The sequence below is a fragment of the Furipterus horrens genome, unplaced genomic scaffold, assembly GCF_987537825.1.
Source record: "Furipterus horrens unplaced genomic scaffold, mFurHor1.1.pri manual_scaffold_6, whole genome shotgun sequence".
Lineage (NCBI taxonomy): Eukaryota > Metazoa > Chordata > Mammalia > Chiroptera > Furipteridae > Furipterus > Furipterus horrens.
Window position 1 is genome coordinate 89386485 of NW_028327176.1, and position 13998 is coordinate 89400482.

Sequence of the window (13998 nt, forward strand, 5' to 3'; positions counted from 1 at the left end):
AGGGCGCCCAAAACTGCGGTTCAAAGACATCTGCAAAAAGGACATGACACAATGCTCCATCAATCTCAACACATGGGAAGTTCAAGCAGACGACCGCCTAGCCTGGAGGCTCGCGGTCAGGCAAGGTACGTCACGTGCAGAGGCTGCGCGCAACGAGGAGGCGGTCCAGAAAAGATCGAGGCGGAAGCAGCGTCAACAGCAGCAACAACGGCCATCTGCCTTCACCTGTAACAAGTGTGCCAGGGATTGTCACTCCCGAGTCGGACTGCACAGCCATTCTCGGCGGTGCAGATAGACTCTCGGGAAGCTACGCCATCGTCTCTCGAGACGGACGGCTGCCGACGACGAAAGGATAACCACTGTAAATACAAACAGACCAACCTTGTTCTCGATGATTGCTTAATATTCCAGTCACTCTCCTATTGGAAAACACATTACCAATAGTACTCTAATAAGAACATTTGTCCATATATGTTTACCTACTTTGTGCAAATTCATTTGGAGAGTAAATGCCTAGAAGTGCAAAAGTTATGTGCATTTTCAATTTGATAGATTTCCCCCAACTGCCCTTCCAAAGTGGCTACATCAACTCACATGCCCACTAATGGTTCTACCGTGAAAAAAGCCCTGAACCATCAAAAGAAATGTCAAGTCTGCTGTAATAGGTTGCTTTTCTGTCACTAATGCTCCTCAAAGACTGTTATGTTTTAGTATCAGCCACTGAGAACATTTTTTTAAACTATCAAGTAATATTTTAAGACAAATACTTTACACAATCCTTCAGGAAATCCTTATATTGTGGGGGTTCTACTGTGCATTTGTTCAAGACATTTAGCCAGTTACTGAGGAACAAAGGTCTGTCTAGATACTAAGAATACAAGGTGGTCATTCCCTTCTTCCCTCCAAGGAACACACAACGTAGTACGGCCAGTGGAGGAGAAAAAGACATGCACTGTTCTCTTCCTTCCTTTTTTTTTTTTTTTTTTTTTTTTTTTAAGCAAAACGTGGTGAACACTGAAACTGTGTATAAACAAAGAGCATTTGCCTTGGGGTGAGGGTTGGTATAATCAGCAAAAAGCTTAATTCATAGATGATATGTATGCTAGGCCTTAGATGCTAGAAACATCAACCTGTGAATTAAGTCCACAGGAGTCCCAAGGTAAATAAATCATGCCTGTGCCCTTGCTTTTCTTCTCACTGGACAACATTAAAGCTTCTCATTGAATAAAACACTCAGAAGGAAGAGCTGGAATGATATCGACACAGGCATGTTTCTAAAATTACCAACACTGGCACTCTTTTCTTAAAAAAGCATTTCCCCAATTAAAAAAATAACACTCATTATAGAACTCTGGGAAAGTAGAGGAAAGCAAAGAGAATACAATAAAAAACCTGAAATCTCAGCATCTGGGGTAAACTGTCAATCTCTTGATTCATTTCCTTCAAATTATACAGGGTGGGGTAAAAGTTGGTTTACAGTTGAGAGTACACTGAGGCCAGATGCTACTTGTTTGGGGTTTGTGAACCTTCGGGAGATTTTAGTAAAGCTCACAGCATGAGCCATTGGTATGGAAAAGCCACTGGAAATGGCCTGGGTGGGCTCAAAAGTTGGGTGGGGTCTCAGGGAATCACCAGGGTCGGGCAAACAGTATTATCATTATCCAGATTTTTTGCAACTCAGCTACGGTGTCCAATGTGCCTGCAGGGGGAGGGGTCAGCGAAGGAACAACGGCTTCTGCTAGCACTTCTGTCTGGGATAGAGCTGCCCCCAGCTCTTATCCTGATACCGGGCTCCCTCTATGTCCCTGGCACCTTTTGAGCTGCTGCTCCTGCTCTGGAGCTCAGAGCAAGCGAATCCAAGAAAGCCTATGCACTGGGACTCCAGAAGCCCTCTGTCTCAATCAGCCACAATCCCTGCTGTTTTCACAGCCAGGATCCTGGAGACTTCTCTTCCCAGCACTAAAACCCATGGCTGAGACTCCTTGCTGCTCAGAGGACACCTCCACAGCTGAGATATCCCTCCCAATTTTTAACCACCACATGTGGGTGTAGGCCAAGGTCATTTAACATCTCTACCCCTCCTACCAGTCTCTACATGGCTTCTTCTTTATATCCTCAGTTGTAGAACCTATTCAGCTAGATTTCTGGCGGTTCCCAATTATGTTTGTTCCGTAGCTTGGTTGTAATTTTGATGTGGCCGTGGAAAAAGGCAAGCACAGCATTTACTTATGACACCATCTTCACATCTCTATTATTTTTTAAATTTTTTTTAAAAAGGTTTTATTTATTTTTAGAGAAGGGGGAAGGGAGGGAGAGAAACATCAATCAGTTGGCTCTCACACATCCCCAATTGCTGCAGACCTGGCCTGTAATCCAGGCATGTACCCTGACTGGGAATTGAATGAGCAACCTTTCGGTTCACAGGCTGGTGCTCAATCCCCTGAGCCATACCAGCCAGGGCTTTATATAAATATATATATATATTTTTTTTTTTTTAATTTTAATTTTTGATTTTAGAGGGAGAAGAAGGGAAGGAGAAAGAGAAGGAAAGGAATTTGGATATGAGAGAAACATCAACTGCCTGCCTTCCATACATGCTCCAACCTGGGGCCAAACCCACAACCCAGACATGTGCCTTGACTGGGAATCAAACTGATGACCTTTTGGTTTGTGGGACAACAACCAACCAACTGAGCCACACCGGCCAGGGCTCTATTATTAGTAATTTTTAAAAAACTCTATTAGTGTATGATGCCACAAACATTTCTGATGCACTTCTGTTTCCACTGTCTAGCAGAGAAAGTTGGTCCCACTCAACTCACAGTTTCATTTTAGTGAAAAAGTAAGATGTGATGCTCAAGGTCTGCTGGTAGTCCTGGATCCCATTTCTTCTGCAAAATGTTCCCTACACAGAAGACACAGCAACCTTACCTCATGACTTAGAGAAGAGAAAATGCAAACTTGCTAACCTGAGTCAGTATTAAAGCCCAAACATGTCTCTTAACTTTCGTTGGGTACTACCTGGCCTGCTTTTGTTTCTGTATGATCCACTTGATGCTTTTAAAGTCACCAGTGAGAGTCTATGCTCTCATGGATGATGTCAGGTACCTGCCTTAAGACTTATATCTTGACTTATACTGAGAGGATAAGTTAATTTAAAATGTTGCTTTATATGAACAAGCATAAGAACATATACATACCTCAAACTTTTTCTAATCTTTAAACCTCGTAAAGTACATTAATGCACTAACCTTGTGTTAGAAGGCTAAGGCCTTGTCTCCGAGTGTGGCTCCAGTAATAAGAGTTCCATATCATCTTTACTAGAAAAATCACACATCCTATTTCACTTGCAGTTTACAATGTGGGTTTCTTTAAAGTGTAGTAAGAACCAGAAGACACTACTTATAAAGCAGAATCCTTCTGATAAAAATACATTCTGAATGGACTGTTTTGCTTTTCACCTAATTCGACAGCCATTTTCAATTTTTTAGAATTGATTTTAGAGAAAGAGGAAAGGAGAGAGGGAGAGGAAGGGAGAGAGGGGTGGACCGACCAACATTGATTTATTGTTCCACTTATTTATGCATTCATTGGCTGCTTCTTGTATGTGCCCTGACCGAAGATTGAACCTGCAACCTTTGCATATCAGGATGACGTTCAAACCAATGGGGTTACCCAGCCAGGGTCAATAGCCATTTTAAAAACTGCTTTGAGCAATTCACCTTAATAAGTCTTTCTAAAAATGTTCAAGTTAGTTTTCATAGAATTCCTCTCTTTACACTAATTTCAATGTTTTGTATACTATCTAATAAAATTATATAATTATATAAAGTACAATAGATATAAACAAGTTCCAACTGATTCTTAGCAACAGTTCTGAGGAAGAAAAAAACGGTCCTTAATGTCTGGAGACTGCCTGACACAGAGAGGCCTTAGTGATGTCTGAAGCTGGCTTGGGGCACACAGAGAGGCCATATTATTCTCCTGTTGGACATAAACAATTTCACAAACATCAACATCAGGCAAGGTCACTCTGAGACCATGAGAAAGTGAGACAAAACAAGAAACACTTCAAAATTTTGTCTAAACATGGGACAAAAATCAAGGTTACTGTGTAACCTACAGAATACCAAACACCTCCCTCTCCTGGCTAATCTGAGTGCCTGCTACTTTCCTAGCAGGTATAGTTTGAGTCTCACTCTAGTCAGCCCTCCCAGATAAGATTTAAGATACCAAAGAATTTCCCTACAGTCTAATAATGTCCGATCCAAAGCAAAGCCCCTCTTCCTCAAACCACTCCCCGAATTAACTAATACAAGTCCAAATCCCATATTAAGTCCTTATGAACACTCTTACTGACACATCCCGTGGTGTGCATTCTTCCTAGAAGTAGAATTATTTGGTCAAAGCAGGAACATTTTTGAGATTCTTGATCTTGGGGCTTCTGGTCAAGACGCCCAAGTAGGGAAATGCAGTAGGCCCATCCTCCCACAATCAGAATTACAACTAAACTACAGAGCCACCATCATTCAGAGCCACCTGAAATATAACTGAAAAGAAGTCCTGCAACCAGGATATACAGAGAAAGCCACATCGAGACCAGTAGGAGGGGCAAAGGTGCTAAATGTGCTGATCCCACACCCACATGTGGGGGATAAAATTTGGATGGGATAGCTCTTCTGTAGAGCTACACACTGAGGAACGAGGGAAGTCTCAGACCCACACCAGGCTCCTCAGTCTAGGGTTCCAGTGCCAGGAAGAAAGGTCCCCATGACTTCTAACTGTGAAAAGCAGTGGAGATGGTGACTGAGATACAATCTGGCTCAGGCACCAGAGCCCTGATGAAGTGATGAAGTGAAGCCTGCTCTGTGGGGTTGGCCCCTACACAGCTGATCGTCCACACTGGTCAGGAAGAGTTCTTGAAGCCTATCAGCCTGGGGGTAAATCCCTCCTACTGACATGCCAACAGCAGTCAAGGCTCAACTACAACAGGACAGTGAACACAGCCCACACAACAAGGTAGGGAGGGACCACCTGGAATGCCCAGCTCGAGTGACCAGTGAGGCTATGCCACTGGGCCCTACAGGACACGCACTACATAAAGCCACTCTACCAAGACCAAAGACATGGCAACTCTATCTAATACACACACACAAACACAGAGAGGCTGTCAAAATAAGGCAACAAAGAAACATGTCCCAAACGAATGAGCAGAACAAAACTCCAGAAAAAGAACAAAATGGAGACAAGCAATCTACCTGATGCAGAGTTCAAAACACTGGTTATAAGGCTGCTCAATAAATTCAGAATTTTTATAAAGAAGAAACATAAAAAAGGAGATAGATTTTTAAAGGGGGAAGTCTTTTTTCACTTACTATAATTTCCTTAAGGTTCATCAGCATTGTCACATGTGTCAGAATTTCCCTCTTTTTAAAGGATGAATAATATTCCACTTTATGTATATGACATTTTGATTATTCATTTACCTGTATATAAACACTAGCGTTGCTTCCACATTTGGCTATAATGAATAATGCTTCTATGAACATAAGTTATAAATAACTCTTTGAGACCCTTTCAGTCATCTTGTATATATACCCAGAAGCAAAACTGCTGAGTCATATGATAGTTCTATTTTTTATTTTTAAAAACTTTTTTTTCTTGATTCCAGAGAGAGGGGAACAGAGAGAGAAAGACAGGGAGAGAAACATTGACAGGCTGCCTCCTGCACACACCCAGAATGGGTACCAAACCCACAACCACGGTATGTGCACTGACTGGGAATCTAACCTGCAACATTTCAGTTTGCAGAACACCCAAACAACTGAGCCACTCCAGCCAGGGCAGTAGTTCTACTTTTAATTTTTTAAGGAACATTTTCCTTAGTGGCTGCACCAGTTTGCATTCGCATCAACAGTGCACGAGGGTTTCTCTGTAACCTTGCCAACAGTTTTGTTTTTTGATAGTAGCCATCCCGATCAATGTGAGGTGAAATCTCATTGTGGTTTTGATTCGCATTTCCCTAATGATCAGTGATGTTGAGCATCTTTTCATATTCTTGTAGGCCATTTATATATCTTCTTTAGAGAAGTGTCTAAGAACATTGCCCATTCTATAATAAGGTTATTTGGGATTTTCTGGTTGTTGAGCTATAAGAGTCCTTTATCTTTTTGGATATTAACCCCTTACCATGCATATGATTTTAAAGTATTTTCTGCCATTACATAATTTGACTTTTAACTGCTACTTTATCCTTTGATGCAGTTTTTTTTATTTTGATGTAGTACAATTTATGTACTGTTTACTTTTGTTGTAATATCCAAGAAATCATAGCCAAATCCAATGTCATTAAGCTTTTCCTCTAAGTTGCCTTCTAAGAAAACATAGTTTTAGGTCTTATGTTTAGGTTTTTGATCAATTTTCAGTTAATTTTCATATACGGTGTAAAGTCAGGGTCCAACTTCGTTTTTTTGCATGTGAATATCCAGTTTGGAAAAAACATCATTTTTTGAAAATACTGTCCTTTCCCCATTGAATGGCCTTAGCACCCTTGATGAAAACTACTGACTATATAACTTTTAAATATATGTTGTAATATGAGCATACTTATAATACTACAGGATGAAACCTGTACAGTATTACACAGGAAAAAAAGTACTTTTTCATATGGGAGTAGAAAAGGAGAACAAGAAAGATAAAATTAAAAATTAAAAAAAATTTTATATTTACCCGAGGACGTTGACTTTAGATAGAGGGGTAAGGGAGGGAGAGAGGGGGGGAGAAAAACATCTCAGTGAGAGAAACATGAATTGGTTGCCTCCCGTACACGCCCTGTCCGGGGACCGAACCCTCAACCCAGGCATGTGCCCTGACCAGAAATTAAACCTGTCATCTTTCGGTTTATGGGATGACACTCCAACCAACTGAGCCACACCAGCCAGGGCAAAAGATAAACCATCTTAACTGTAAAAAGTTTTCCTTTAAAATGTAAAAGTTGTTAAATACTTATATTAAATATAAGGTTAATCACTAATAAGTTTCAGATAACTAAAAACACATCTGATTAACTTCTGCTGTACTTTCATTGATGAATTTCCAGGACTTAATACCAATTTCTGATTTGCAATGTTTTTTAAGTATACAGAGTGGGGCAAAAGTAGATTTAGAGCTGTGAGTATGTGAAACAGAGTTTATTCTTGTATTATTACTTATTAGTTATGGTGTTATTTTTCCATACAAACTATAAATGTAGTTTTGTCCCATCCTGTATTTTTATGTTTTTACAATTCTATTTTAAATATTGTCATCACAATAAAATCCCAAGTCAGCATGACTTTCCATTATTTACTTCTATTTATTTCCTTGGGAAAACAGGTACATTATAAGGGGTCAAGAGAGTTCAATGTATAATATGTATGCTATATTCCATTTATATTATTTTTCTTCATTTTGATGAGTATAACTGCTACAACATATGTATAAACACTATCTAATCAATGTTTTTTATTTTACACAGGTTACCAAACACACTACGTTACAGAAATTTTACCAAAGGTATACTGTTCTATTATATTCTTAATTATCACCTTAAGGAAGCTTCTAAAGGTTTGTCATTGTGTTGGTTTTAGTCATGTACAGTTTTTATTCCTATACTCTTTAGAGAAAGTACATGAGTGAAATCATAGACTCAGGACTACTCTTAAAGCTCTCCTTTAGATGCCTTTTTGCTGTAGGAGCAGGGAAGAAAGTTAGGTGACTTGTTCATGTTAACATACCGCAGCAAAGAGAGGAGCCTGGCTGTCTGACTCCCAGCTGGGTGCTCTCCCCACGAGACCATACTATCTCTAAACATGTCTACTCAGTTATCTCTTTTCTCTCTGTTCCAAATTATAGGAAACATAAAAGACTCATTCACCATAGTGTTCTACTGAGAAAACCTGGGTAGAGAAGGTAGCAGTATAAATTCTCAGCAATTATTAAATCTACTTGCAAAGATAACTGCTGAGAGAAGACTTTTCTTAAATCTATCAACTTCTTCCAGACAGAAATTCAAAGAGTAGAGTAAGAGTTTGGAGCAGCGGGAACAAAGAGGTCTCCATGGCCATTTCCTCTGAGATTATCTAAATTAAATAATATCATAGCCGTAACAATGGTCCTTGAAGTTCACATCTCTAAATCAACAAAAATGAAAAAAAATTCTAATTTAACTGTCATTATTATGTGATACATCAAGAAAAGAATCCATATGTGATTTTGATTGCAATCTTACTGAAACACAGAATTAATCTCACATGAGCCATTAACTGACTAAACACCAGATGGAGAAGGGGCAGCGGCACAGCAGCACGGGCACCTGCAGAGACAACAGCTGGACAGGAAGCAGAGGGCACCAGGACCACCTGAGTACCAGGGAAGACAGAGTGGCAGAGAGGCGGAAAGGGTTTAACTCCTTAGCTCCTCACTTGGTGCTTCCTTTCCCAAATCACTGTTAGTTAACAATTCAACTAAATTGTAGAAGCAGAAAAAGAAAGACATTATAGTAAACACAGACATGGTGGTGGACAGGGGGATTAGCCCTTTTCTCCTACACTTAATCTGGAAATGCCATACCTATGGCAAATAAGAATAAAAAGACATTGCACATTCCATTTATACTGGAACCTAATGAGCAAAATACACTAAAAAACAAAATAGAAACAGACTCATATATACAGAGAACAGACTGAGAGCTGTCAGAGGGGAGGGGAGTTGGGTGAAAAGAGGTGAAGGGATTTAGCAAAGAAAAAAAACTCATAGACACAGACAACAGTAAGGTGATGACCAGAGAGAAAGGGGGGTGGGGGAGGCAGAAGAGGGTAAAGGGGGATAACAGTGATGGAAAGAAACTTGACTTGGGGTGGTGAACATACAATACAATATACAGATGATGTATTATAGAATAATACACTTGAAATCTTCAATTTTATTAACCAATATCACCCCAATAAATTCAATAAAATTTTTTTAGAAACACAGTGTAATTCAGCCATGAATTTCCAGCCAGCAATATGGTCCATAAAGTTTTGATGTATAGGCTATTATTTTTCCTACAAGACTAAATAAATAAGAATATTAAATCAACTGAAGACATTTTTGAAAGCATTTGAAAAGAAATAGTAAAAATCACATTTAAGACTTGAAAACAGTGATTATTAACTTTTTTCCTCAGGAATGCTTTACAACATCTTAAAAATTGAGGACCACAAATATTTACTTATATATCTATAGATAGCTGCCACATTAAAAATAGAATTAGTTATTTACTAATTCATTTAAAATAACCTCATTATGTTAATATAATTTATTTTTATGAAAATGATATTTTCCAAAACAAAAAGAATTAGAGAGAAGAGTGGAATTGTTTGATTTTACACATTAAAATATGTCTGACTTAATAAAAGATAACAAGATTCTTATACCCACTTTTACATTCGTCCATTACAATACTGATTGATGTACATGGCAAAAATATCCAAACTCACAAAGACAGATAGTTGGAAAAGGTAGGAGTATTTTAATGGTCTTTTTAAATAATTATAAATATAATCATCTGATACATCAAAACTAGACAAATGGTAGTTTCATAAAGGTTAGTTGCAATGTGGAACCTGAAAACATATCAAGAACTTTTTATATTATACTATAGTAAAATCCATTAGTCTAGCTTACACAATGAATGGATCTTTTCCTCATGCATAACTTTGTAATATCTTGCATTGGTCATTGGGAAAATATTGGCTCACGGAGTTACAGAGATTTTTCAAATGTTAACAGATTTCACCATATAATATTTTTTAAATCACAAACACATTAATACCCACTGATCTCATCAGAAGTCTTTTACATTTTGGGAAGCTGTCAAGCTGAAAGTGGCAGATGCAAATGTCCAAAACTGTAATCTTCACTTGAAAATTCAATGGAAACAAATATTGTCAGTTGTTTTCCTTGAAGTAACAGGTTACTTTATTCGTTTTCAAGAAAATATCTACCAAATATTGAATAATCCTGTCTGAATAATCAGATCTTTTCCCTTTCTAATAAAAATGCTGTTTCATGGGGGGAAAAAAACGCAGCTAGTCCAGCTCTCAGCTAAAGCAGGTGCCCCGGGTCCTTCCGTGAGCTAACCACCGGCCTTGAGCATGCATGCGCTTTATATGTGCTTCCCTTTCTGTCACAAAATAACAAGACTGTGAAACTCAAGGATAAGGGTTTAATAAAATGAGTGTTTTTACACTGTATCAAGGACATTCTTAAGTGAACTGGCTTCCCTATTTTCTAATTTAAACAGTAAATGAGGGTAGTAAAGGATACATGACAGGTGGTAGAGTTTGGTGCCACTGCCTAGATTTGTGCTAAGGTTCCAGAGGTTTTTACCATCCCAGATGTTGTACCATCGATGCAAATGTCAACACAATAAAAAGATAAATAACATTTTAATATTATTATGAAAATAATGTTGCCATTATGGCCCTCCTAAAAGGATCTCAGAAACCCCCAGGGACCAAGTGGTCATAATTTGAGAACTACTGCTTTAAAATATCTTTACTTTTGGCTAGGAATAGTACCCACCGCTCCAATGTAATAGAAATAGCAATAAATCTAAGCAAAACACAACTCAAAAAAACCCTCTTACCTTTGCCAAGATTAAAGACAAATGGTTCACATCTATCATGACTGGACTCAAACTTCTTTCCATTTGCCAACGTTCCTGTGTAATGGACATAAACTTTATCTCCAATCATTGGTGTTTCCTCACTATTCCCCACTCTTTTGACAATCTAGAAAAGACAAAGAAAAAAAAAAAAAAAGGAGGTGGAACTTATAAGTTCTAATCAGAGAATCAAAAGATCACACAGTCCATTTCACATCACTGACAGATTTCCAAATAATTATGTTTTTTCTAAAATGCTCCCTTCCTACTTCTCTCAATTCTCACTACTAGAAAATTGTCCTAATCTACTCTTAATCTTTAGTGCTATATTTAATGTTATTGTTAAACACAATGCTCCCCCAAAATAATTCACCAGTAGATGCTGCTTCATTGGTTTAATGGCCCCCATGCTTTGACACTAAAATCTCGCAATACACAGAGCTAGTCCATATACAACCTGAATCAGACCAAAAAGATTACTTTCAAAAACATTCAAGAAGTCTACAGCAAAGTTTCAAAAGTGAGGTTTTATTTACTTCCCTTCTTTGCTGCAAACATTAGCTTCTGACTAGATACCATTAGTTTGGTTTAATGCCAAAAAGATCAATTTCCTGTACTGGTATAACAGGTTACACTTCCTATTATTTGAATATTCAATGTATAAAAAAATCAGTGTCACTGTACAATTTCATATAATATTGAATAATTTTTTTTATAGTGAAGAAAATGCCAAAAAATCTCCAAGCTGCAAAATTTAGGTATTGTAAAGTCTAGTATATTTATTTCCTTGTTGGCAGAGCAAGCCACTAATGCAATTGGTAAATGCTGGGAAAAGAAAATCAAATCCAGGCATGCGGTGGTGTAACTAATTCTGTCATCCCCTATGTTACATTAATCACTTTTATTAGATAACAGAGGGTGGTAGCTAACATCCAAAGAACATCTTTTTGGGAGAAAGGTCTGAATTTTTATCTAAAGAATTCTGTTATTTGTCCTTATATTCTTCTCTGAGACGTGTCTTTCCTGTCCCTCCCTCATATTACCACAGAAACACTATCTTAGGATCTACAACTTCCTTAGTTCAATAGCTCAGTCTCTAAAGGAAAAGAATCACTACTGTAACCTCATCAAAAAACTGTTAGAACTAATCAATAAATTCAGTAAAGCTGCAGAATGTAAAATTAACATAAAGATACCAGTTGACTTTCTATACATTAACAATGAAATATCTGAAAAAGAAATAAGCAATTCTGGAAATGCAAATCAAAACCACAATGAGCTATCACTTCACACCTGTTAGAATGGCTATTATCAAACAAACAAGGGATAAAAGGGAACCCTTGGGGCACTATTGGTGAGAATGTACACTGGTGCTGGAAAACAACACGGTGGTCCCCCTTGTAGTACAGGCTTCCCCGGAAGGTGAGTATTCTAGGAGCCCATCTGCATCAGTGTACCACCTGGCGATGCTGTGAGAGGCTGCGTTCAGCTTCAGTCAGTTTTTTTTTGAGGGCTCTTTGAGTGTGTGTGCCCATTTCATGATGGATGATTTATGAGCACACCTGCCCATACCGCACTGACTATTCAGCAATTTTTTACCAAAACGACATGATCCCCATGCCCCACCCTCACTATTCACCTGATCTCGCCCAGAGTGACTTTTTTTTTGTTTCCCCAGATGAAAAAAGTCTGCAAAGGGAAATGTTTTGCCAATGTGGAAGAGGTGAAACAAAAAACAGCAGAAGCACTAAAAGGCATTAAAATTGACAAGATCAAAAACTGTTTTGAGCAGAGAGAAAGTCTCAACAGGTGGACTGCAACAAATAGAGAGTAATTTGAAGGTGCCTGAAGTTTAAACATGTAAGAATACATGATGTTTTATAAATAAATTTCAGGGTTTTTGGGTCCCCCCTTATAAACACAAAGGAAACAAAATCACTATCTCAGAGATATCTGCACTCCCATGTCATTGTAACATTATTCACAACAGCCAAGCCTTGAAAGCCACCTAAGTGTCCATGGGTGAATGAATAAAGAAGATGTCACACACACACACACACACACACACAGAATATTCAGCCATGAGAAATCAGAAAATCATGTCATTTGTGACGATATGAATGTACCTCAATGGCGTTATGCTAAACGAAATAAGCCAAATAAAAATCATTGTTATATCACTTACATCTGGAATCTAAGAAAGTTCAACTCACAGAGAGTAGAATGGTGGTTGCCAGGGGCTAAGGGGTGGGGGAAATGGGGAGATCTAAATCAAAGCATATAAATTTTTAGTTATAAAACAAATAAATTTGGGGGCTCTAATGTATAGCACAGTGGCTATAATTAATACAGTATGTTATTTACTTCAGACTTGCTAAGGAATTAGAACTTAAATGTCCTCACCACAAAAAAGAAATGGTAATTAGACTTCCAGCCAAGACGGAGGTGTAGGCAGACATGCCTCACCTCCTACCACAACCATAAGAAGGATAATATCTAGCTCAAAACAAAATACAACCAGAACTATCAGAAAATTGAATGGCATGGAAGTCCAACAAACAAAGATATAAAAAAGTGATACTCACTCAGACAGGTAGGAGGGGCAGAGCCAGGGAGCCAGGGTGCAGAGGACGTTATGTGGTGACAACCACAGCAGCAAAGGCAGTGGCTGTGGCAGGCTGATGGAAAGAGCTGGGAGGGACACCTGGGGGGCGATCCCAGTCCCAGGCCAGAATGTGCAGCTCATGGTTCCAGCGCTGGCAAAATAAAGCCTCATAGCTTCTGGCTTTGAAAACCAGTGGGTGTTGGGGCAGTGGAAGAAACTGCCAGTCTCTCAGGAGAGTCCATTTACAGGGCCCCCACAGTCCTAGAATGCACACAAACCCACCCACTCTGGGAACATCACCAGGACAACTGCTAGGGAGGCACCAATCACACGGAAAACGGGAGAAGTGCCTGGAAAAAGGGCGAGTGCTGAGCAAGCGGCATTGTTCCCTCTCTGACCCCTCCCCCACATACAGCGCCACAAAGTGGTGAAAAGGGCTGCCCCAAACTAAACAATACCTAAGGCTCCACCTCTTACAACTAACAGGTGTGACAGCTCTAAGACGCAGCGGCAAACACAGGAGGCTGTCAAGTTGAGGAGATAGAGTAGTACGGCCCAAAAGAGGGAGCAGAACAAGGCTCCAGAGAGAGAACTAAGCGAAACGGAGACAGGCAACCTAACAGATGCACAGTTCAACACACTGTGCTAGAGATGCTCACTGAAATGACTAAGTACAGCAAACGCATAAGGGAAGAAGTGGAGG

The 13998-nt window shown here is 39.1% G+C and overlaps 1 protein-coding gene across 1 annotated transcript in view; it reads right to left on the bottom strand.

Moving 5' to 3' along the window:
* The window catches only part of FKBP5 (FKBP prolyl isomerase 5), a 100869-nt gene that overhangs the window by 38016 nt on the left and 48855 nt on the right, over window positions 1-13998 (bottom strand). Inside the window, exon 3 of the mRNA XM_090282284.1 lies at window positions 10673-10817. Coding sequence (XP_090138410.1) covers window positions 10673-10817 — 145 coding nt within the window. The remainder of the gene's footprint in view (window positions 1-10672; window positions 10818-13998) is intronic.